Source organism: Elephantulus edwardii, unplaced genomic scaffold (assembly GCF_000299155.1).
Source record: "Elephantulus edwardii isolate Elephantulus edwardi_28Jun2011 unplaced genomic scaffold, EleEdw1.0 scaffold00039, whole genome shotgun sequence".
Classification (NCBI taxonomy): Eukaryota; Metazoa; Chordata; class Mammalia; order Macroscelidea; family Macroscelididae; genus Elephantulus; species Elephantulus edwardii.
In genome coordinates, this window is record NW_006399789.1 from 14691814 (window position 1) to 14716692 (window position 24879).

At 37.3% G+C, this 24879-nt stretch overlaps 1 protein-coding gene across 1 annotated transcript in view; it reads right to left on the bottom strand.

The window, feature by feature from the left end:
* ENPP1 (ectonucleotide pyrophosphatase/phosphodiesterase 1) overlaps positions 1–24879 on the bottom strand; it is a 116771-nt gene that overhangs the window by 36295 nt on the left and 55597 nt on the right. Inside the window, exons 2-11 of the mRNA XM_006884988.1 lie at positions 16909–16981; positions 13794–13910; positions 12756–12881; positions 11681–11741; positions 9310–9407; positions 8008–8087; positions 6744–6863; positions 5205–5314; positions 3300–3365; positions 2931–3003 (exon numbers count right to left, since the gene is read on the bottom strand). Coding sequence (XP_006885050.1) covers positions 2931–3003; positions 3300–3365; positions 5205–5314; positions 6744–6863; positions 8008–8087; positions 9310–9407; positions 11681–11741; positions 12756–12881; positions 13794–13910; positions 16909–16981 — 924 coding nt within the window. The remainder of the gene's footprint in view (positions 1–2930; positions 3004–3299; positions 3366–5204; positions 5315–6743; positions 6864–8007; positions 8088–9309; positions 9408–11680; positions 11742–12755; positions 12882–13793; positions 13911–16908; positions 16982–24879) is intronic.

Below are 24879 nucleotides of genomic sequence, written 5' to 3' on the forward strand. Positions count from 1 at the left end.
GCTACATTGTGGTCCAACATGCTCCTTAGCTCACCTCTTAGAAAAGCATTTGTATTTAAATCAAGGGCAAAATGGATTAACTAACTATATTGGACTTATGTGAGATCACTTTTAGGGGAAAACCACAACAACAACAACAAAAATCCCAAAAACCAATACAGAAAGAATAAAAACAGAACATAACTTCCCTTTCTACTCACTTCTTTCATCGGAGGTGACGGTGACCCAGTATGCACTCTTTAAAAGAGGCAAATCTAGGTTACAACAGCAAAATGGGGATGATGGTTTCGCCAGCTGTTTTGGATTCAAGAGTAACCTTAGTGGTGCAGTGGTTAAACTTCTGCTTACTAACCAAAACACTGGTGGTTTAAATCCTCTAGCCACTCATGGGCAAAAGAGCAATCTGCTTCTATAAACAGTAGAGACTTGGAAATCACAGGGAACAGTTCTCCTCTGGGTTCCAGCATCACTATGACTGAACATTCACTCAACTACCAGGAGTTCTGGTAGTGAAAGTTGATGAATGAGAATTCTTTTCCTCTCTTCTTGTTGCCATTACTTTTAACCAATACATTAGTAGTTATTATTCAGTTTGCTCCAACTCATGACCACATTATGTATAACAAGATAGTATACTTTAGCTCACTGTTGTGGCGATTATGTTCTATTTCCTAGAGTGTTTTCCTTGTTTTCACTGACTGTCTGTTGTTGTTGTCATGTGCTCATGAGTCAACTATGACTCATCGTGACCTAACAACTTGCCCTGTCCTGAATCAACCTCACCGTCTCTGACACACCTGACCCCACTGCCGCAGTCACTGTGTCAATCCATCTCATCGAGCATCCTGTGCTGAGCCCCCACCCTTCCATGCATGATGTCTTTCTCCATACTGACAAAATGCCCAAAGAATGTGAGACACAGCTTCAAAGTCCTTGCCTCCATGGAGCAACCTGGTTTCACCCTCTCCAGGACAGATCTGTTTGTTTTCTTGGCAGTCTATGGCATGTTCGAAGACTCTTCTCCAGTGTCACAACTCAAAGGCACCTACTTTTTCTTCTGTCATTCTTAGTCATTATCCAGCTCAACAATAACAACTGATTACCAAAAATTATGTCCTGTTAGATTAAGTTGTACCATCAAGTCTATTTTGACTCAGAATAATGTTACATACAACAGAATGAAACACTGCCCAGGTTCCTATGTCATCTTCACATTGTTGCTATACTTGAAGTCACTAATACAGGCCATCTGTCAATCCATCTTGATGAAGCTCTTCTTCTTTTCTCCTGACCCTTCATTTTACCAAGCACAACTTTCTTATATAGGGACTTGTTCCTCTGGATCCAACACATGCAAAATATATGCGATGCAGTCTTATCATACTCATTTCTCAGAAGTATTTAGGTTGAATTTCATCCAAGACAGAATTATGTGTTCTTTTGTCAGTTCATTCAATACTCTCCACCAATAGCATGATTCAAAGATAAAAAGTTTTCTTTGGTCTTCTTTATCCACCAGCCAGCTTTTGTATCCATGTGAGGCAATTTAAAATACCATAGCTTGAGTCAGCACACCTTAGTATTCAAATTTGCATCTTTTCTCTTCAACACTTTAAAGAGATTTCTGCAGCAGATCTGTCCAATGGATTCTGAAGCTCACAAGCCATCCGGTTTGGATGAACAGGAGAAGACTGTGTACCAGGAATTTGGAAATGAAACTCTTGCCATTAAGAAAGATTGTATTTTCCAAGAACATGCCCTAGTCTCATATACCTTGCAATCAGATGGGGCTCAAGGGAACCAGACAAGGATTCTGAGACTGGGGATCCCTGAGAAAACATTTCTTCTCTTTATATGGTCAGCAATACTCACAGACCTTTATTTATATTTCTTTTTCTATCTTAAAACTGAGTGAAATGTAGGGTAAGAGGAACGTTCACTTAGAAGTAAGAGAAAATAAACTAAATCAATTCTTATTTCGATGCTTCCCATGCTCTACTATTAAAAAAAAAAAGATCAAGAGAGATATAGATAGTGATAGGGACACAGATACAAATAACTGTCAGCAGTACTTGTTGTGCTAATGCATCAGATAGATTAGCTAGTCCGGAGCTGGCTAAGTTCCTGAAGGAACACCAGGTGCAATGAGATGTTACACTGAGAGCATTATTGCATGACTTGTTTCCCAAGCTCTACTTCAGTAGTAATCTCTCAATAAAACAAACTTCTCAATTCTTCTGATAAAAATCTCCAATCCTCTGGTGTCAGAGCTCTGTTGTGAGCATGCTTCAGGGTGATGAGAGTTTTACCACCTCAGGAGGTGCTTTCATAGGAAAGTTTTTCTGCTATTTGGCCCTATATGTACATAGAAACTTGGAGTCTTAACTAACTGTAAAATACTTTAAAAACCTTATAGTTTAGACCAAGGTAGAGGGATCTGGAGTAGATAATGGTGCTGTTGTTAGGTGCCCTCAAGTCACCTACAACTCCTAAGGAACAATGGGGTGACAGACAGTCACACTATGAACAACAAATCAAAACCTCGCCCTGTCTTGAACCATCCTCACAACCTCTGCCATGCTCATACCCACTGTGGAGTCACGGTGTCAACCTGCCTTGGTAACTAGAATAAGAGAAAATACACACATACTAGAAATAGGATCACTAAGAAGCATTTCATTTTTAGACTTAGGCTAGGGAGTGAATAAGAGAAATGGAATAGAAAACATACATAAAGAATATTACTCATCATCAGTAATGTAGAAAGTGTGAACAAAAGACTCACCTAAGCCTTTATTTTAATAAATTTTTTAAGTTAAATGATATTTAACACTCAAATTTTTCCAGAAATCATAGACTCTTGCAGAATAGAAAGTTTTTTCAAAGCAAGATTCAGTTGAATGGAGTAAACACTGATAAAAGGTACTTACTTCACTGCTGACTGGTCCATAGGAATGACCTGAAGAATCTGGTTCTTCTAAATACAGAGTGTAAAAGTGTGGTCTAAATCAAACAGTATCAAAATGTAATATTTTACGAACACATTGAAAAACAGAATGGAAAGAATAATTCAACAATTAACACTAACAACAAATTTGATAACCCTGAGGTAGCATCTCTAAATTTGCTGAGAAATAACGTACAGATCTGAAATTCTTCACAAGTTAGCTGTCGTAGTTTACAGTAGAGTTCAATCGGTCATAAATTACCATAGTCAACAGTAAAGTCTATTTGAAAATCTTGCTTAAAGATTTCTGAGACCAAGGAGCATTCAAAATAGAAATTCATCAGTTACATACCTCTCTTCTTGAGGCAGCTGCAACCACTTAAGAACAGCTAAAATTCTTTCTTCAAATGGCACCGAACTAAAATTGAGGATAAGAAAAATGAAACAAATCTGTGATCACTGTTGGCTTGCATTAAAATATAGGTGTTTCTTAATGAAAATAATATTAAGAGCTGCTACAACAAGGCAATGCATCAATCAAGCTGAAGAGTTTTATTTGCAAAATTAAACCTCTTTTCTCAATGGGAAAAAAAAAGGTTTCACACATATATAAAGAGCTGAGGGGTGGGAAGTTTAAACTTCCTCTCTCTATCTTACTTCATGATAGTATCCTGTACCTGTGAATATCTATTGCATTGTTTTCATGAGTAACCAATGAGCTAATGTTTTTATAAAGGATAATTAATGAAGAATTTACCCACTGATGCCCCATAGAAAACCTGGGAAATAGACCCTCATGCAAATACAGGTTCTAAGACCATCTTTTCTCAGCAACTCTGATTCCCCATGCCTCTGGGCTTAGATAGACCTATCTATTCACACACACCCTATCAGTGTATTTGCCCCAGCTGGCTATGTTCTCTCCTGGATACCAGGAGGTAGAGCCCATATGCCACTGATATTTTAATTCACCATATCAAGTACAGAACATGGCACATAAAATCTCAGTTAACATCTGTGCTATTTTTAAAAGAGGAAAATAATAAGGTAGAGAAGAGGTACTATACTGTGCTCATATGAACCATTAAAAACACTGAGCAGCATTGGATTGTTGTTGTTGTTGTTATGTGCCATCAAGTTGCCTGCGACTCTTAGCGACCCAAGTACAACAGCCCTAAACCCTGCTCTATCCTGTGTCAGTGAAAACTGTTATGCATTGATCGCATGGTTTTTAATTATCTTTTTTGTTTGTACTTCATTATAGGAAAATAAATTATTTGCCAAAGAAATTTCCTAAGTAGAAAATAAAATTATCTCATGTCTTACTAAAATGAGTCAAATAGAGTCTTTCACATCTACCTCACTCACTGCTAGTGGCCAACTCACAGTTAACCCTCCAAAGGATTTCTCAGGGCGTAAAGCATATGGGAGAAAATTATCAATAACTATTAATATTATTTATACCTGACTAGCTCAGTTGGTAGAGCATAAGACTCTTAGTAAGTATTAATATTATTGTAATCACATGGGGAGTTCTAGTCGCCTAGTGGCAAGAAGCTACACTGCAATCCTGAGGATATGCAGTTCGAGGTCACCAGCTGCTCCGCGGGAGAAGGATGGGCAATCTCCTCCCGTGCAATTAACTGCCTCTGAAAACCTGCCAGAAGGTCAGCTATGGGTCGGTTCCAACTCTACGGTACACAACAACAATCTCATACTAATATAGTATTATTATATTTAGAAATATATAAAGTAATTAACATACTTATTATCTTACATCATGGGTTTAAAATACCACAGGTAGGTTATTCTTTTAATCAGCCCCTCATATCAGAAAGCATGGTTTTTAATGAAAATAGGAAGATGCTATTCATATTTTCTTTCAGTTATATTTCCAAATACCTAATTGTCCTCTAATACTTTCACCTTCTCTTTCACCTAGAGTCACCTTTTTTTATGCTGGGATTCAAACTGGTCTATTGTTATCCTCAGATCGCACTTTCACCATGATAACATATTTGATCTTTGCACATATATCTCAATGCAAACCCCAAAATGTTGTCAGAACTTTCGAGAAGACTTCTAGAAAACACTTGTTTTCATATCTACAATCCACTAAAAGTCTGAGTTCTTATTCTGATAGTTCTCTATTTTCAACCAACTTAACATTTACAACACTAGAGGTTAGAACTTGATATAAAGGATAGGATGAAAAACAGAGGTTTATGTTAGTTACATATACTTTTGAAGTGCATACCCATTGTATATTTGATAGATGTCTGGGAAAATTCCATTTATTTCCACATCTGAGCCTGGCCAGAAGAATGTGCCAGATTTGAGATCGTGATACTTAGCTGTGAGCCAAATCTAGAGAAGATGATAAAGGAAAGTTAGTCAAATACACAAACAGTCATCTGTTAGGAAAACATGCGTTCATCCAATACCAATACCCTCAAGTGACAGAGAATATTTTTTAATATTAATAAGTGGCAGCTGTTAGACTGAAATAAGCACATCAAAAGAAATAATATAATCCCTTAAACAGCAGCAAAAAGATGTGAAATGATCAGAAATGATGAACACGATATGGTTGACAAGTCTTGTAACTTCCAGAATGACACCACTAGTTAAAGATTTCCTTTGAAAGAAAAATTCATATACACATGCATTTAATTGACAATTTTGCTGATATGTTGTTGTTGCTGATTATAGATAACATTAATTAAGCCCTTATTAATGCCAAACACAATAATAAATATTATTACTGTAAACATCTTACATTATTAATTTATATAACCCTATGAGTTATTTCTACAGTGATTATATGAGAAAAGCAAGGCACAGAAAGAAATCATTGTTCAAAAAAAAACTATATTATTCATTCCCACAATAAGGCAGAGCAGAAGCTTGAATTTATAACCTGAAATCCTTTTAAAATTCTTTTTTATTGTGATTTGAATGAAAGTTTACAAAGAAATTTCATTTTCATTTCCTCATTTATATACATTTCCCTTCCCTTCTTCTCATTTCAATCTTCATTGCACGTCTTGTTCAAGATTGTTAACTACAATACACACAATATCCAATCATTCATTAATTTCAGATTGACCTGAAATCTTAGTCACTAGGCCCTTTTTTCATTCTCAGATGAATAACAAGACTACCAAACTATTTAAATAAACAGTATATAACTTCTATGGCAACTTTAAAAAAATAAAAAGGAGAACACATTCAAATCACAATCAAGAGAGGACTTTCTAAATTAGCACATGTAAATGAAGGCAAGACTCATTTCTGGCAGAAACAAATGAGCTTTGTGAAGACTAAAACTATTCCTCACAAACGACTGCTATATGCTACCAGGATAAAGAGAAATCAAGCAGAAATGAAAAATGGCTCAGTCAACCCAAACTCAGCACTAAAATTAAATACTCTCATTATACATGTACAAACCCTACAACAATTAGTATTCATCTCCTCTTATAAAAGGAAGGCCACAGACACAGTAACTGAAAAAAATTATTAAAACTTCTAAGGAATGTGGTATTCTACTCTGAGATACAACAGTAAATTATATATCATTTAGTTCATAATTACATAGTAAAAGAAACCATTTTTTTTTATTATTTGCTCACCCATGTACACTTTCCTCCTATCTCCTTCCCACACAAACTCCCCTGGTAAAACTACTGTCATACAGACGGTTTCTAACCATACATTCCTGTCAGAACGTCCTTCTTTTCACTCATTCCAGTGTAGTACTCAATTTAATAGTTAAAACCAACCAAGAACTTACTGGTTCTCCTTTGTACCACTCAGGATTAAATTTCTCTTTACTTCTAAGTGAAAAGGAAGCGTTCATCTTGGGATCATACATTTTATTGTCAATTATGCCATGAGACTCCGGATAAAGTCCCTAAAAAACAGAAATTTCAGGGTTTTAGGTAAGATAGGAACCTTTTAATGATAAGTAAAGTAAAATTAAATGGCCAAAGAAAAAGCAAAGAGAGCTACTGAAATACAATCACTCAAGAGATTGTGTTGTGTTTGTCATCTCCTATGAAACGGCAGATGGATTCAAACTGATGACCTTTTAGTTAGCTGTACATGTAATATGCTCTGCTCCCAGGGCTCCTGAAGCAAGAGAAGACAAACAGGGAACAGTGTGGACAAAGGTCTATATGAATAGGCCAAAGTCTAGTCACCAAAGGCTAGGGGGGGAAAAGACACTGCTTTCTTTTTGTGTGCAGGAGAAAGCATTCCCACAGCACAGACTCCCTTTTTGACTGAGTCTGGAAATAGCCTGTATCAATCTAAAGTACTCATTTTCTGGCTTCAATTCTAAGGTTAAAAGAAGTCTACCTTTCTTCCCCCTCTAGATTCAAATTAAATCTGAAAACTGACTAAAATAAAAACAAAGTTGCAATTCTATGTGTCCTCAGGAAAAGCGGCTTGCTGCAGATGACTAAAAATAAGAGCACATTGTAAACACATGAGTGCAGGACAAGATTTTTGGCTCCAAAATGGTTAAGTCATAAAACAAGTGAGGAAAACCAGGCCACTAAGACCTTAAAACTAAAACAAAACCATGAAGTCAGCCATTGTTGAAGCTTTTAGTTACCTCCTTTCAAGAGCGAGAAAACTTAAGACACAGAAGATAAAAGTCACTTTCCAATGTCATCACTAGTCAGGGGCAGAGGAAATACCAATCCTTGGTGTTCTACGTATTGGAAAGGAAAAACATTTTATTTTTTTGTTCTAATCTGAAGGCTAATTCTTCCAGTAAAAAATGTATTAACATCTAAGTCACCTCTATGAAGCTTTTCTTGTTATTTGCCACTCAGTTTATTCTAACTCAGGTGGGCCCACGTGTGCAGAGAACTACTCCCCAGGGTTTTCAAGGCTGTGACCTTTCGGAAGCAGATCACCAGGTCTGTTTTCTGAGGCAACTCTGGACATATTTGAACAGGCAACCTTTCCGCTAGTAGGTGAATGTTCAACCACTTGCACCACCCAGAGACTCCTCTGTGGGCAAAGAAAAGTGGCAATGTATAGCTTACCGTGACAATGCTGTAGTGGTTGGGAAATGTTTTTGATGGATAAACTGGTCTCATGTTTTTAGTGTATGCTCCACACTTCTCTAGAAAGGAAAAGAAGAGATCGTTATTAGAAGATCTGTTCACTCTTTTTAGCTTTAGTTACATAGCAGTCTACGTCATGTAAAAACCATTAGTTCAGGAGGCATGTAAACTAAAAAATTGAAACTCACTGCCATCACGTCAGAACCAACTGAGATCAGACTCTCCAGAGGCTTTTCAGAAGCTGTAAATCACAGGGGAAAAGACTGGCCATCTTTCTCCTGTGGAGATGGTGGATTTGAACCATGTGTCTTTGGGTTGGCAGTATAACTCCTTGTACAACCTACTAGGCCACTAGTGTTCCTGAAGTCAGATTTTCAAACTACACAAAATTGTATATATGATAAAACAATATTGTAGACCCAAAATCAATACGAGAGAGTTCAAAATAGTACCCTCAAAATTAAGTATGTTATACTTAACAATAACATTAAGTCCAAGATAGTCAAACCACATAGATTAACAATGCTTGCTAGACACTTTTTAGTACTATTTGTGGGTCAAATATCTAAATCTCAAGAAGAGTTTAAAAAACAAAAACCAAACATATTGTACATACAGATAAATTTGCAAAATTAATGCATGGGTAAAGCAGTGGTTGAAACAAAAAATATTATCCCAACCCAAAGATTCAAAATGACCTACATCTAAATAAATTTTTCAGTGTTCAAGGACAAGCATCATCTTTTGGCTTCACTCAGATAAAGAAAAGAAAGCGGAGTGTCCCTGCTGACGTAGCCATGCTATCAAGTTCCTCATCACCTGCCCTGCTATTGAGAAGGAGCAATTCAGTATCTCATTGCCTGAAAAAGTATCAGGACTGGCAGAAGACTAGAACCATGTGATGTGCAGATAATACAAGCCAGCTTGTGAATGCAAAGAAGACTTGAGGCACTTATGGAAGAAGATCAAAGACCATAAGCTTCACACTTTACAAGTGGATAATTAGCAACATTATACATCAAGAAAAGACTGAGGTGGTCAAGAATTTCCTTCTTTCTTTTTTTACTGTTTTTCCATAACCTCTCTCTGTGGAACAGCGTAATAAGGTGTGCCTGAGCCAGGCCAAGGTGTCTTGAGCCGCTCATCAAGTTCAACTACCAAGCAAGCGAGTAATCTGGCAAAACAGTAAGACTCTGTCGGTACTTTTCCAAAAAGGACCACCTGCCTTGTCTAGCTCGTCGAAACCATCGCATCCCCACAGTAAACTCTGCAGTTACTCACTTAGTTTGCTAATAACAGGAAGAAGTCCACCCCAAGTGTGTAAATATTCAGCCCTGAAACCATCCAAAGAAAATAAGAGGGTTGGAGGCGTCTCAAACCTGGGTAATGAGAAAGAAAAAAAAATATATTAAGGGGTGAAAGGAAAAAAAAGAAAGAGAAGAGAGACAAAGTATCAAGCTCAGCAAGTATACTCATGAAGGACATTTTTACATGAATTGATGTTCACATATGTGTTTTTACATTTATATATAAAGTGTGTGTGTGTGTGTGTGTGTGTGTGACCATACAGTACTCAGTAAGCACTACTAACATTTTGATAATCACCATACAAAACATGTCATTCATGGTTGCTATTATTCCAAAGCCAGACCAATACATTTTACTGCTAACATGTGATGACAGCATTTTCTCAAGTCATAGTAAAATAAATGTTAATAAGCAGCATTGTCTAAACTGTCTTCTTTCAATTCTTTAAACTTGTTTTCAACAGTTTTCCATTTCAACTGTCTCTCATCTCATATAGCATCTCATGCTTCATTAACTGTAAAATATTTCAAGTTTAATATATTTTTAAAATGGTAATAGTTAATAGAAAAGTTAGAGGCAGTTAACAAGATCACCTTCAAAGAACTAAGCAATAGAGAAATAATCCAAAGCTGGGAATAAAAAAGGAGGAGGTTCAGACATACACACATACACACACACACACACACACAGAGAGAAATCAGTTGTTATATGCAAATACATACTAGTTAATGGGGCAGAAATGTAAACAAGGTAAAAAAACAAACAGAAAGTACAATAATGAACTCAGCCGAGAACCCCTCTGTATAACTACATGGCTACACCAAAATAGCCAGTTTAGTAATTGTGCAACTTGCAGTAAATGAGCAGAAAATCATAGGTTACTAAGTAACTATGAAAGTTCACTTGATAATGCAAAATATAGACATAAATACCTCTCCTTGTCTTTTATAACAATACTTTCTCACCTTCTTATCCTTACACAAACATAAGCCCATCAAAGGGAGAAAATTTAGTATCCACTAAGTATCGGTAACAGCTCCTTGGAGTGAATCTGTAAACACAGTTTTGTATAGTCTTCAAGGTCCACATTTGTATAAAATTATTTCTATTCAACCAACAGAAAATATAAAAGCCATTCAGGTGAGTCAGTGACATAAAAGCTTCAAGTTCCAAATGATGATCTTCTTCAAAAGGGAGGAATTACTTTTGTTCACTAAGAGTCAATACTGTGACTGAAAAATATTTCCATTTTATTTAGAAGCAAAAGAAAGATTTACATTTCACAATGTCTAAGATTTCCACTAGCCTTTACTCATCAAAGACAGTTTAGTCTACTGGAAAAGTCTCCCTTAAAAAGAGGTCCTTTCATTAATCGTTTGTTTTGATTTTATTGTTGGGATTGCTATGTCTATTGTTTGGGTTTGGGGGTTTTTTTAAAAAACGAACTCTTTATTCAAAAGGGGGAAAATGAGAGGCCTTTTATGTATCTAAAATGAATGATACACATAAATAAAACAAGGTAAGAGAAAAAATTTTACATTTTTGGAAAATCATTAAAAGGAAAGCATATATTTCTGAAATTTACTACTTAAAATTATCTCAGGTAGTAAATCTCTGATGGAACAAAAGTAAACACATCTGAAATCTCCGTGAAAATTTCTACTCTTTAATTTCTAAACAAGATACTTTGATGGTACTGTGCAAAACATTTTATAGATAATATACTGTGCAAAAGACTTTAAGAACATAAAGGAGGGGGGGAAGGAATTAAAAAATGTGTAGTATTTTCTCAGATATATTTCAATTATTTAGAAACTTTATAACAAATGAATGCAAATAAAATATTTTTAAAAACTTGAACTGAGTTTTTCTGAGTTATCACTGAGTCTGAAGCCACTCATGACTGACCCTCCAGTGAGTTTTCCAAGGCAGTTAATTACATGGGAGGAAAGTGCTCATCATTTTCTCAGAGAGAAGCTGGTAGATTAGAACCCTGCCACGTAACTGATTACTCCTAAGCCACCGATGGGGTGGTGGGGAGGAAACACCTTTAATTTGTTACAAGTAAAAGCCTTACAAGTACAAAGACTTAAATTTTCAGGAGGAAAGAAAGATATAAATACTTTCACTTAAAGCCATAATACCAGATATGCATGATCTCCCTTTTATTTTCCATTGGTTTCTGGACTAGGGAACATCCCAGGATTAACTCCCTGCTTCCACTGTCAAGCACAAGCCTGACTAAAAATAATGATCAATGAATTAGTTATTAGTTTTACCTGTTCACAGTAGGAGAAAGTGATGGCATTTATTACGAAGCTATTATCTTAAAACATCACCTTACCCTGCTGGACACTGCGGCTCATCAATGCTCTCACATGTTTCTTCTGCCCAACTTTTCTCACCTAAAACATTGTCAAGAAATAAAACAACTTGAGCACATGTAATGCTAACAACCCGAATACCTGTAAGATAAACATTAAGACTTTTTTTAAAAAAAAAAAATCTAAACGTGTTAACAGAGAACAGATACTACTGGATGTGATACTCAAACTCATAGCTAAAGTTAGGACCAACTCTTTGCTGACCCTCCACAGTATTTCCAAGATTGTAAGTCACACAGGAGGAGATTGTCCATATGGAGCTGCTGGTGGATTTGAACTGCTAGATAGGTGTACCTTTAGAATTAGTAGCCCAACTCCCTATGGGCCAGGCCAGCAGAGCTCCCTGCATGTGATAATAAGGAAATATAAAATACAAATCAGGAAGAAAAAAAACCTGCATAATTATAAGACTAAAATATATTACTGTATTTCATAGATCCAGTGGTTATCTCTTCACTTTTAAAGTCTTAATAGTTTCAACCAAAATTTACAATCTCAGCAAAATCTTTTGGCAATGAAACCTTGATTGATGTTTTAACTTTCCCTTCATATATAGCCAGGGTCTAAAAGAACCCTGTACACCTGGACAAGACAGCAGAATCACTCCCAGTTACATAATATTTTGACGCAGTTTTATTATTCACTCTTTCACACATGGCAGACATGATCCTCATTTATTATGAGGAAACCCGAAACAGACATCAGCCAGGAATCTTTCCACAAATAAAGCATAAAAAAAATATGCAGCTGATAGCAAAATAATGTGAGAGGTGGTAGAGAGAGAGCAAATGACTAGAGTCGATAAGACAATATTGACCTTGTGCTTATGACGACTACAAAGCCAGGTGATGGGCAGAAGGTTCATTATGCCAATCTCTCTATTCATGTCTGTGCTTGCAATTTTCTTTAACAACAAGTTTATTTAAATATAATTGGCCAAGAAGTATACATTCCAATATAAACAACAGCCTCTACACCCAAAATACAGGAAGACATCAGGCTGATGAAGAAGCAAACGAGCCGTGGAAACCCGACCTCGACACACAGAGCTGTAGTTGATGCAGCAGTCGCCCTTGTCTTTACAGTCATCTGAACAGGAGCAGCGGCTTCTCAACAACCTCTTCTCACCGCATCTGAACTTGCTGCAAGTCCATATCCTTTCTAGAAGCAAACAGCAAACCAAACATATTTCATGGTTCAAATCTAATACAGAATCGCTATCAATGGACTTCTTCATTACCCTCAGAATCTATCATCACAAGGTCATTGTGAACTAATAAATATGGACCATGCTGGCATCAAATGTTATGAGTTTAACAACCACAGAACTTTATCATTTTAAAACTTGGACACACAAAATTATTATGAGGGAATTCATAGGTAGATCTTAGCTTCTTACACTAGCCATTTTCAGGGTTCTGGAAATTTAAAGTGACTCATCTCCACTTAAATATTATTCCAGGTCACACACAGAAAAGTCCAGAACAAACTGGGAAAGTGTTTCTAACTCTGACAGTTTTGTTTTTTAATGTTCATGTGGACACCTAATAACTCTTGCCTATAATACTAGTTATTATCATGACTCCTGGTCACCTCATGTATAACAGAGTACAAGTCTGCCCTGTAAAGTTTACAAGGGCTAATTTTTCAGAACTAAGTGCTAGGAAGGACTAGAATAAACAAATTTTTGTCCATAGCTGGGCACACAGACCATTTCTATCTCCCAGTTCCTCCATAATCAATGGAAGGGGGAAAAAAAAAAAGACTAATACAAATATTCATGGGTATGAAGAAGTTAGTTCACATATAAATTATAATATCAAGGTTTTCAGTATATACTAAAAAGACTTAGTGTTTTGCTCTATAAAATGTTTGATGAAGGCGAAATATTTCACATTTCTTCCCTAAGCAATTGTTTAAAATATAGACTGTGATCAAAATATGTACACATGTTGAGTTAAAAAAAAAAAAAAAGCAAACCTATTAGTGACCTCACATGCCACAAAGTTACAGCACTTTGCTTTACTCTTTTACTAAGAGCCAAGACTCCCTCAGTCCCCCTGCCATTGTTACCTGGTTCTATACACGTCTCCTGGTAGTCCAGACAGCAGTTTCCAAGCCCAACACAGGCAACATCACAGCGGCAGTTCCCAAAGGTTCTTTCAAAGCAGCGACCTTTGCAACTTTTAACTGAAAATATTGAGCAGTGAGTTAGAGGCTTCTAATCATTATGTAGGGAGCTCTAGCAGCCTATTATTAAGAAACTGCACTGTAATCCCCAAGGCATGTGGTTCAAATCCACGAGCTGCTCTGAGGAAGAAGGATTGGTAATTTCCTCCCATACAATTAACTGCTTCAAAACCCCTTTGGAGGTTCAGCTATGGGTTGGTTCCGACTCAAATGCAAACAACAATCATTATATACTTATAAAGCAAGCATCAACTAGTACACGTAAGGGGGCTATCAAGTGGGTTTCAAATACTCTTTAGATGTAATCGGAAAGTAACCTTTTGCACTGAGTTTGTGAATTTATCTCTCACCTTAGGAATAAGGAAGATTTTATTACAAATGCCCTAAGTATGATAAGTGTTAAATGTTTCTGGAGTAATAAAGCAAAATCTGAATTCAGAACCTGTTCTGAACAGTTTCTATTATAAAGGCGCTGGATTCAGCAGCCACAGGAGTCTTTAAAATTCCCAATTTGTGCGAAAAAGATCAGAAAGTGACTATAAAGATTTCACAAAGGGAATGAGCACCTGACTCAGCTATTTCTCCATCATGTTAAGAGGAAAAAGTAACACCTCATGCAGAATCCAGTTCACAGAGCTGTCCTTCCCAGGACAGCACCACTCAGTGGTAGAATCAGCCTAGCTCCCTCCCCTTGAAAAGTCTGTGCTAACTCCCTGTCCTAAAATCTTGTCCTTCCCACTTGCTTCAATTTGCAACTATGTTTTATACTAGACTACAAGAACTAAACCTGCATGTGGATCTTGTTCTGGGCAATATAACTCTAGTAACTTGGCATGCAGCTGACACTTGGTAATTTTTATTAAATGGATAAATGGAAATAGAAAGAAAAAAGCATTAGAAGCAAAAATGTTGTAACTCTAAATTGTAGCTTGAATAAAACCTCATTGCTCATCTATTTAGAACCATCCCACAGCTGACCCTCCTACAGTATTCCACAGCTGTAAATCATTGCTCATCTCTCTCCTGAGGGGCAGCTGGTGGATTTGAACTGCTAACAAGGTGCCATCCCTAAGTTGGATAACCTAGGTTTTTGCACAATTATTACAAAATGAGGCTGGTGAGAGAAAATGAAGCCACATCTAAATTAATGGAAGTCTAATAGGCAGAAAACCAAAAAGGATAATTGGAGTTTCTCACCTTAACACTCACTGACATTGAGAAATCAGGCGATTATAAGAGCATTAAGTGACAAATAAGAAAGTCAGAAAATCTAACGCTCTTGACCAAACTGAGAAGAACTATTAGAATAACAGCTATATGTGGAACTCATTACAATGTATCTTATAATTCTATCATCTAGTTGTTATGTATAATTATACTAGACTTAAATTAAAAATGTTTTATTTTCATCTTCAACTTTTCAAGTTTTTTCTAAGGTATTAAACTGTACTCAGGCTTAACTATATCACGCCAAAATAACAGACAGGTGAACATGAAAGCTTGTTACTTCTTAAATTTTTTATTATTCATTTTTTTTATTGTGATGTTAAAGAAAGTTTACAGAAAGGTTGAGTTTGCATTCATTCATTGTTCATTTTCCTCTCTCTCCCTTTCTTTCTCCTCTTTTCTACTTCTTAAATTTTATCAAAAACAGATACACATGCTTTGAATAGATTCCTGATGAGAAGCACATAACTATGCTATTTCCTTCATTTTAATTCTAAATGATAGCTTAACAGTCACCACCAATGCTTAGTGACTCAGCCTACAGTTACAGAATAAACAAAGAAGACTTTGTACAATTTTGAAAAATGAATTTCCTAGCACCCAGTAATTTCATGGAGGATCTCAAAATGAAACTAACAGTCACTGCAATTCACTGGGATGCAGGTTACTTCTATGCTCTCATCAGTGCTGTACACATTTTTGGGCTCAATATAAATTTTTAAATGTCCAGAAGATTAAAACATATCAGTATTAACTTTGAAACCACCACATCCACAACTCAAAAGCCTTGTTGTTGTGGTTGCTGACAGGCTACCTAGTAACCTGCAGGTCGACCTCTGCAATCAGCTCCTGGATGAATGTCCTTGAAGCCCAGTGGCAGTGAGCCAGCCAAGCAAGCTTCCTGAGCAGAATATCAGCATCTCAGGGGCCATGTTTACTTGTCTGTTTGTCTTAAATGTCTTTTTTATGGTCTCTTTTGGTTTTTGAAGTATTTCAAGTAAACAAAATGTCCTATGGCTAAAAGAATAAAAGAGCTACAGTTACAGTTAAGTTGATTCTGACAGGGTGACTCCTAAGTGTCAGAGTACAACTGTGTTCTGGAGGGTTTTCTGACAGCTGTTTTTTTGGAAGCAGATTGTCAGCTCTTGCACTTAGCAGAATAGTTTACATTTGTCCCACCCAGCAGGGGTGGCATCCACTTCCTAAACAACATGCCTCCAGAAACTCTATGAACTTTCATGAATGACAATAGTTCTAGAAAGGCTTCAGGCCTTTTGTTCATAGGCTCTCTATGAGTCGTGCTGGACTCGACAGCAATCAACAACAACATGACTCATACACAATAATAAGAGCTACAGTAAAAAAAGAAAACTCAAGCCTATGTAAAACTGGCAATGTATCTAGATTACCCAACGATTATCAGCTAATATTTGTCTTAAACCACTCTGAAGAAGACAGAATATCAACACACACAATTTACTACTTACACACACACACACACACACACACACACACACACACAGCCCTAATCAAAACCCAACACAAATTATTGCTGTCAAGTCAGCATTCTAACTCCTAACAATCCCATAGGACATTGTAGAACTGCCCCAGAGGATTTCCAACATTGAAATCTTTATGGAAGCAGTCACCACCTCTTTTTTCCAAAGGATAGCTGTTGTGTTTGAACCACTAACCTTTAAACCAGCACTCAAGTACTTATCCACTGCACCAGCAAAGCCCTCATGCACCAACTACAGACTATATTAATTACCTTCTTTGGCACAGCTTGGTTTCAATCCAAATATACAACCGAGGATTGTTGTTAACACACAGACTGACAACACCTGTGGAGAAAAAGAAAACATTATATAATTTCAAATTTTTTTCTTTGTTCAAATTGTTCCAACCTAATTAATACTACCGTTTCTTGACAAGTTTTATAGACGTGTTCACTTTCTGAAAATTCATCAAGATATAGGCTTAACATTCCATACACTTTTGTATATCACACTTCAATAAAAAGTTTACTTAAGTGTTAGCAAATGATTCTATAAGGTCCAAGAATAAGGTCGTGATCATTTTAACAGTCAATATGAATGAATCAGAGAAACTAAAAATTAGGGAAATATGAAAAGGAAAACCTATTTAGGAATTCAATTTCCTATTTGCTAAACCATTAAAGGCAATATAAAACTGTTAAAAACCTCTTTTAAGAGTTTGACAGTACCAACCTAAACAGCAAATCTAATCAGATCCAAATAAGTAACTAGATCCTAAGCGCCAATTTTACCAGAAACTGGTTGCATAATGTAGGGCACGTCAAGCTTTCTAGGCATCAGTTTATCAATTGAATTACACGGGCTCTTTAGGAATTCTTAATGCTTTTTAACTTTCTCAAACTCCATGTGTCTGACTTTTGCCCTTTAAGATATCCTAATAAAAATATTTCCTCTACTTTCCTAGCCATAGGTGGATACAATATTATCCAATGATTAAAAAGATGACTCGTGTTTTTTTTTTTTAGTTAGCCAACAAAGGGGCAGAATAGTATATTAAAGCAGCATTCTTTTTTTTTTTTTTTGTTGGATATAGTTTTCTTTATTGCCCACTGGAATGTCACTTTGTAGAGTTATTGTTGTTGTTACATACTGTCGAGTAATCTGCGACTCGTAGCGACCCTATGTACACAACCCTAAACCCTGCTCTATCCTGTGCCCATCTTACTGTCTCCAACACACCCAATCCCATTATCCCAGTCACTGAATAATTCAACAAAATATGCACTGAGTCTTTCAACTACATGTATAGACTATGTTATCATTTGAAGGAAGTGAGTCAGAGACAATGAAGGAAGGTTCTATTTGTATAGGGGAAGGTAAACAGAACTGGATGCATGGCTCATATTTGGTGTGTTTTAGGAAAGAGTTGTAAAATGCTCTAGTTGTTTAAAGGGAGGAGAAGGTGTCCCTGGTGGACTGGCTAGGACAGGCAAACCATCTAATGTCTTTGGGTTGGGTTCTAGAGAAGGAAGGACAGTGTGGGTTTCTAGATAGTTAGGGGAAAGGACAAAGGAGCTGTGGTGGAGTAGTCAGTAGAGACTAACCCAAAACTCTTGCCTCTTCAGTGGTTCTATCAAGTGGCTTCTCAGGAAGAAGATGAGCTTCCTCCTCTTGTTCAATTTACAGCCAAAGAAACTTGCTGCATTGTCAGCTGTTAGTCAATCTGATTGGAGGGCAATGCATCAGTGAGTGAGTGGAGGAAAGGAAAAGATGGGAAGAATTCCAGGAGGAAGGACAGCTTAAACAGAGCCCCAGGAAGGAAGACATATGCAAAGGGAAATCGATGTAGGCTGGAGGTACGGGCCACCAGGAGGGATGAAGTCAGATGACCCCACGACTATCTTCTGTCTGCACTGTATCTCTTGGAAATAAAGCTAAAAATGGAAACTTGAAACTGACATAAGGTACTTTCCAGAAGAAGACTCAAAAATGAAGAGTGTAGTCATCACAATTAATATTTTCCCATTAAATGAAACCCACAGGAGAACTATATTCATGTGCTGAAATACAATGCCTTAAAAATAAGTATTCTCTTATTATTTTAAGAACTCTTGCAGAAAAAGGAGACTTGAAGCATTAATTAAGGTTAAAAACCATACAATTTTCATTGTGGACTATATCTCAACATCAAGAAAACAAAAATCCTCACAACTGAACCAGTAAGCAGCATCACAAAATATGGAGCTATGATTGATGTTTTCAAGGATTGTTGTCAGAAACAGATGGAACATGTAACCAAGATGCATTAATAATAATGTGTGACTGGAATGTGGAAGTTGAAAACCAAGAAGAAGGATCAGTAGACCGAAAATATGGACTTGGTGACAGAAATGAGGCTGGGATATAATGATAGAATTCTGCACAATTAATGATTTATTCATAGCAAATACTTTTTAAGAAACATAAACACAAGTTATACACACGGATTTCACCTGATGGGATGCATAGGAATCAGACTGATTACATCTATGGAAGGAATCACTGGAGAAGTTAAATATCAGCAGTGAAAACTAGGCCAGGTACTGAATGTGAAACAGACCATCAACTACTCATATGCAAGTTCAAATTAAAGCTAAATAAGGTTAAATCATTTCCACAGGAATCAAAATTTGATCTTGAGTCTATGCCCCCTGAACTCAAAAACCAACTTATGAACAGGTTTGAGGCCTTGAACACTAATGAACAAAGACCAGATGAGCTGTGGGAAGATACCAAAAGTATTTTTTATGAAGAATGCAAAAGGTCATGACAAAGAAGTAAGAAGACCAAAATGGACATCAGAAGAGACTCTGAATATTGCACTAGAGCACCAAGAAGCCAAAAAATGGGAAGAAATGAAGAAGATAAGGAGCTAAACAGAAGATTTCAAAGGGCAGCTCAGGAAGACAAGGCAAAGTATTATAATGAAATGTGCAAGGAGCTAGAGTCAGAAAATCAAAAGGACAAAACTTACTCAGCATTTCTTAAGCTGAAGGAACTAAAGAAAAATTCAAGCCACAATTTGCAATGCTTAAAGATGCTATGGGCAGAATATTGATTGATTCAGGAAACTTTAAAAGAAGATGGGAGAAGTATACAGAGTCACAGGACCACAAAGAATTGGCTGACATAAGAATTTCAAGAAACAACATATGATCAAGAGGGAATGGTAATGAAGGAGGAAGTTCAGGCTTCCCTGAGGAACTTGGCAAAAAGTAAAGCCCTAGAAATTGATGAAATAACAATTAATGTATTTCAACAAACAGATGCTTCCCTGGATGTTCTTACCAGGTGTTGTTGTTGTTGTTATGTGCCGTCGAGTCGCCTGCGACTCATAGCGACCCTATGTACAACAGCCCTAAACTCCACTCTGTCCTGTGCCAATCACACTGTCTCTGACACTCCCATCCCAATTATCCCAGTCACTGAATCAATCCACCTCATAGAGGGCCTTACCAGGTAGAGCCAAGAAATCTGGAGGACAACTACCTGGCCAACTGACTGGAAGAGATGCATATTTATTCCCATTCCAAAAAAAGGTGACCCAACAGTGTGGAAATTATCAAACAATATCATTAATATCACACACTAGCAAAATCCTGAAGATTATCCAGAAACAAATGAACAGTATGTTGACAGAGAACTACCAGAAAAACAAGCTGGTTTAGAAGAGGTTGTGGCACTAGAGACATTACTGTCAATATCAGATGGATCTTGGCAGAAAGCAAAGAGTACCAGAGGAAAGTCTATTTATGTTTCATTAACTATGCAAAGACATTTGACTGTGGATTACAACCAATTGTGGCTAGCCTTGAGAAAAACCCAGAACACTTGGTTGTGTTTATGCAAAACCTATACTTGAAACAGGAAGCAGTCCCCAGAACATTAGCAGGGAAACACTGCATGGTTCAAAATCAGGAACGGACTGCATCAGGGATGCATCTTGTCTCCATAGTTTTTCAATCTATATGCAAAACAGATAATTCAAGAAACAGGGCTTTATGAGGAGGAATGTAGCATCAGGATTGGAGGAAGACTCATCAGCAACCTACATTATGCAGATGACACAACTTTGCTTGCTGAAACTGAAGAGACCTAAAGCACTTGCTGTAGAAGGTCAAGGACTAGAGTCTTGAATATGTTCTAAAGCTCAACATCAAGAAGACAAAGATTCTGACCACCGGGCAAATTGGCAAGAACATGACAGATGGAAAAGAGATTAAGATTATTAACAATTATAGCTTGCTCAGGTCCACAATCAACACTCTTGGCACAAACAGTCAGGAAATCAAAGGACGAATTATACTGGGACTATCTCCTGTCAGAGACCTCTCCAGAGTACTGAAAAGCAACGATGTCAGTCTAGAGACTAACGTGTGCCTAATCCAAACCAGGGCCTTCAGAATTACTTGCTGTGCATCTGAGAACTGGACAATGACTAAGGATGACAGAAGAATTCACCCCTTCAAACTCTGGTGCTGGAGAAGAGTCTTGAACATACTATGGATCACCAAGGAAACAAAAAGGTATGTCTTGGAGAGGGTGAAACCAAGTTTCTCTTTGGAGGCTAGGATTTTGAAGCTCTATCTCAAATACCTTGGGCATGTGGCCAGGAGAGACTGGTCCTTGGAGAAGGACACCATGCTAGAAAGGCTGGAGGTACCACACAGGAGAGAATGACCGCAGATGAGATGCATTGATACAGTATCTGGGGCAATGGGGGTGCGTCAGTATTAGTGAGACTGGCTCAGGAGAGGACAGGGTTCAGAGATGCTGTGTATAGAGTAGCTATGGGTTGCAGGTGACTCAACAGCACATAACAACATGATCCACAATTAACATTCATGGAAATAGCAGTTAAGAAACCAAATTATGTATTGCAATAGAAAAATCTTTGGTCAAGCACTTCTTCAAAGGGTTTAAGAGCAAGGATATCACATTAAAGACATATTAGTCATGATAGCTTTAATTGCTTACTATGCATGTGAATATGGACAATGTATATAGAAGACCGAGAGAACTGAGGCTTTTGCCTTGTAGTGTTGATGAAGAATACTGAATATACCAGTGAATGCCAAATGAACAAACATGCCTGTCTGGACGACAGATTTTCTTAGAAGCAAGGATGAGGAGACTTTATCTCACATACTTTGGGCATATTACTAGGAGGTACCAGTCCCTATGCATTGGACATCAAGCTTGGAAGAGAAGAGAGTCGGCAAAAGAGAGGAAGACTTTTAACTAAATGGACTGACATAGTGACCACAACAGTGAGGATAGATTGTGGGATGGCTCCACCAGGCTCCTCAGGAGAAGCATGGACAATCCCCTCCCACGTGACTGACAGCCTCAGAAACTCATCAGAGGACCCAGTTCTGAGTCGGTTCAGACCTGATGACAATGAGTTCTTTTGTGTTTGACTTGTACAATCAAAACAAATTTTAGTAAAACAACTCTCTATAATTTTCAGAGCTACAAAACTTGATTGCATTTTCATTTTACTCATGAAGTAGTTTAGTTCAGAAGCCAAAATATGTCTTTAACAATTTAAGTGTGTCTCATATTTAGGTATTTTCTTTGAAACTATTAAAAAGTTGGGGAGCTTTGGTGGCCTAGTGGCAAGAAGCCGTGCAGCCAACCCAAAGCAGGCAGTTTGGCTGTTCTGTGGAATAAAGAGGGGTAATCTCTAACCATGTGATTTCCAGACCTTGATAACCTGCTGGAGGTTCCAACTCAATAGTACAAACAACATTAAAAAGCTACTTTAGAGAAAAAGAAGCTAAGAGCCACGATATTAAAATCAAGATCCTGGGACTATTTCACCTCTAAGTTAAATGATATTTACAAGCAGGAAACAGTGTGATCTCACTAAGAAATAATTGATGGTGGCCAAATTAACAACATGTATTTATTACAGAAAGAGATTGGGTTGGGTCAAAGACAACTGTCTGAAATACCAAAAAAAGTCTGTAACCTATAGTGTAACTAAAAATTTAACTGAGTAACTAAAAATTTAACTGAGTATTTAAGTATAATTAAAAGTCTATTTGCTGGTGAAAGACAGTAGAGGTACAGATGTTTTACTAAAGTTTGCTTTGTTATACTTCACAAATAAAAAAATAGTGAACTGTGGGGGGGAAAAAGAGGGAGAGAAGGTAAAATGTGCAACAATGAATGAATGAAAATCTAACTTTTGTGTAAACTTTCATTAAAATCACAAATAAAGAATATTTGGTTTTGGGTTTTTTTAATTTTTTTTTTATTTTATTATTCGTGTGTGTGCGTGCACTGTCAAATCAGATCTGACTGGTACAGGAGGAGATTGTCCCTCCTTCCTCGGCAGAGCATCCGGTGGATTCGAACTGTGCGCCTCTGGGATTGCAGTGCAGCTTCTTGCCACTAGGCCACCAGAGCTCAAAATTCTTAGATCATGAAATCTTTCTTGGACATTTATTAAGCCTAAAGAAACTGAGATCTAATTCCCCACCACTCTATCAATTCCCTCAGATACTGTGATTTTGTGACATGAATGTGTACTATGCTTTCTTTAGGGAGCACTGGTGCATAAGAAGTTACACTGCAATTTCCAAGTCCAGCTGCTCTGCAAAAAGGATGGGCAATCTTCTCCCGCGTGATATATTACCTAAAAAAAAAAAACAAACACAAAAACCAAACCAAGCCTGCTAGAAGGTCAGTGATGGTCCGTTCAGCCTGTGCGGCACACAACAATTCTTTCTTTAGGGAATTATTGTGGCCTAGTGGTAAGGAGTTGTGTTGCCCATCCAAAAGCATGCAGCTCAAATTAAACAGCTGCTTTTCAGAGCAAAGATGGACAATCTCCTCCTATGAGATAGACTACTTCTGAAAACCCACTGGAGCATCAGCTGAGTCAGTTCCAATGTGATGATGCATAATAAAAACAACAATTCTTTCTGTAGCAAACGTTCTTTCAAACACAACTCCCAGTTCTGGGCAATTCCTGTGCTAAAGATCAGGAATACAATACTTTGCCTTTAGAGAAAGCAGAGAGGGAGAGGACTATGAAAGCAAATTATTACAATGTAACTGCACAAAAGCTAAAAGAGAAATATGAAGAACATGTTACTCTGCTAATAGCACAGTGGAGAGCATAAAACAGAGAACTGTTACAAAAGACTTCACAGAGAAACAAAGAAAAAGCATTTTCTAAGGAGAGATTAGGAAACTCCCATGCTTTTAGTTCATAGGGAGTTGTGGAAAGGGAGTAGGGAGTTTGAGCAATTGTTCAAATACAGAAAGTTAAGCTTAGAACAACAGTGGCTAGAGATAGGCATTTAAGGGAGCTCTGGTGGCCTAGAGGTAAAGAGTTGTGTTGCTGAAAGCAGGAGGTCTGAATCCACCACCATCACCTCACTCAGGTCACCAGCATCTTAATGAAATGCACACAAAGATTTAATCCCTATCTCTACTCAATTGACCAGTCTCAACTAATGAAGCGTTCTGGTGGCCTCGTGGTAAGAAACTGTACAATCCCAAAGGCACACAGTTTGAGGCCAGGGAGAAGGATAGGCCCTCTCCTCTCATGCGATTAACTGCCTCTGAAAACTCACTGGAGGGTTAGATATGGGTCGGTTCTGACTCGATGATACAACAACTAGTCAACTGCTTAATAGTGACAAGTATAGTTCACTTTCTGGTTCCTGTGGCACTGCTAAGTTAAAGGCCAGGCCTCTCTGGCTCTGTGGGAGACAGATGAGAAAGATCTTTGCATGTGATTTACAGCATCAGAAACCCAATGGAGGATCAGTTCTGAGTGGGTTCAACATGGCAATGGATTTTAGGGTTTTGTTTTGTTTTTTTTTAATTTTCATTAAAGAGAGATTAAGAAAAGATGATATTTCCCCCTCAAAGTGTCTGTAATACGTAACTTATTAAGTTGGAGAGAGGGTAAAAGGGAAGAATCTTAACAAAAATGGTTTTTTGGGGAAATCTTTACTTGCAGAAATGATCATTTAATGGAGGCACTATTGACCCCAGAATATTGCCATCTGGTGATGAAAAAGATATGAAATCGTGAGGCAAACCTGAGAATGAACCTGACATTGACAATAAATATAATGGTGTTTCTATGCAAAGGTAAGAGAGAGGGACTAGCAACAATAACAACAGCAATTATGTCTGTGTGATAGATACCTCTCTAAGAGAGTAATTCAAATCATCTCATT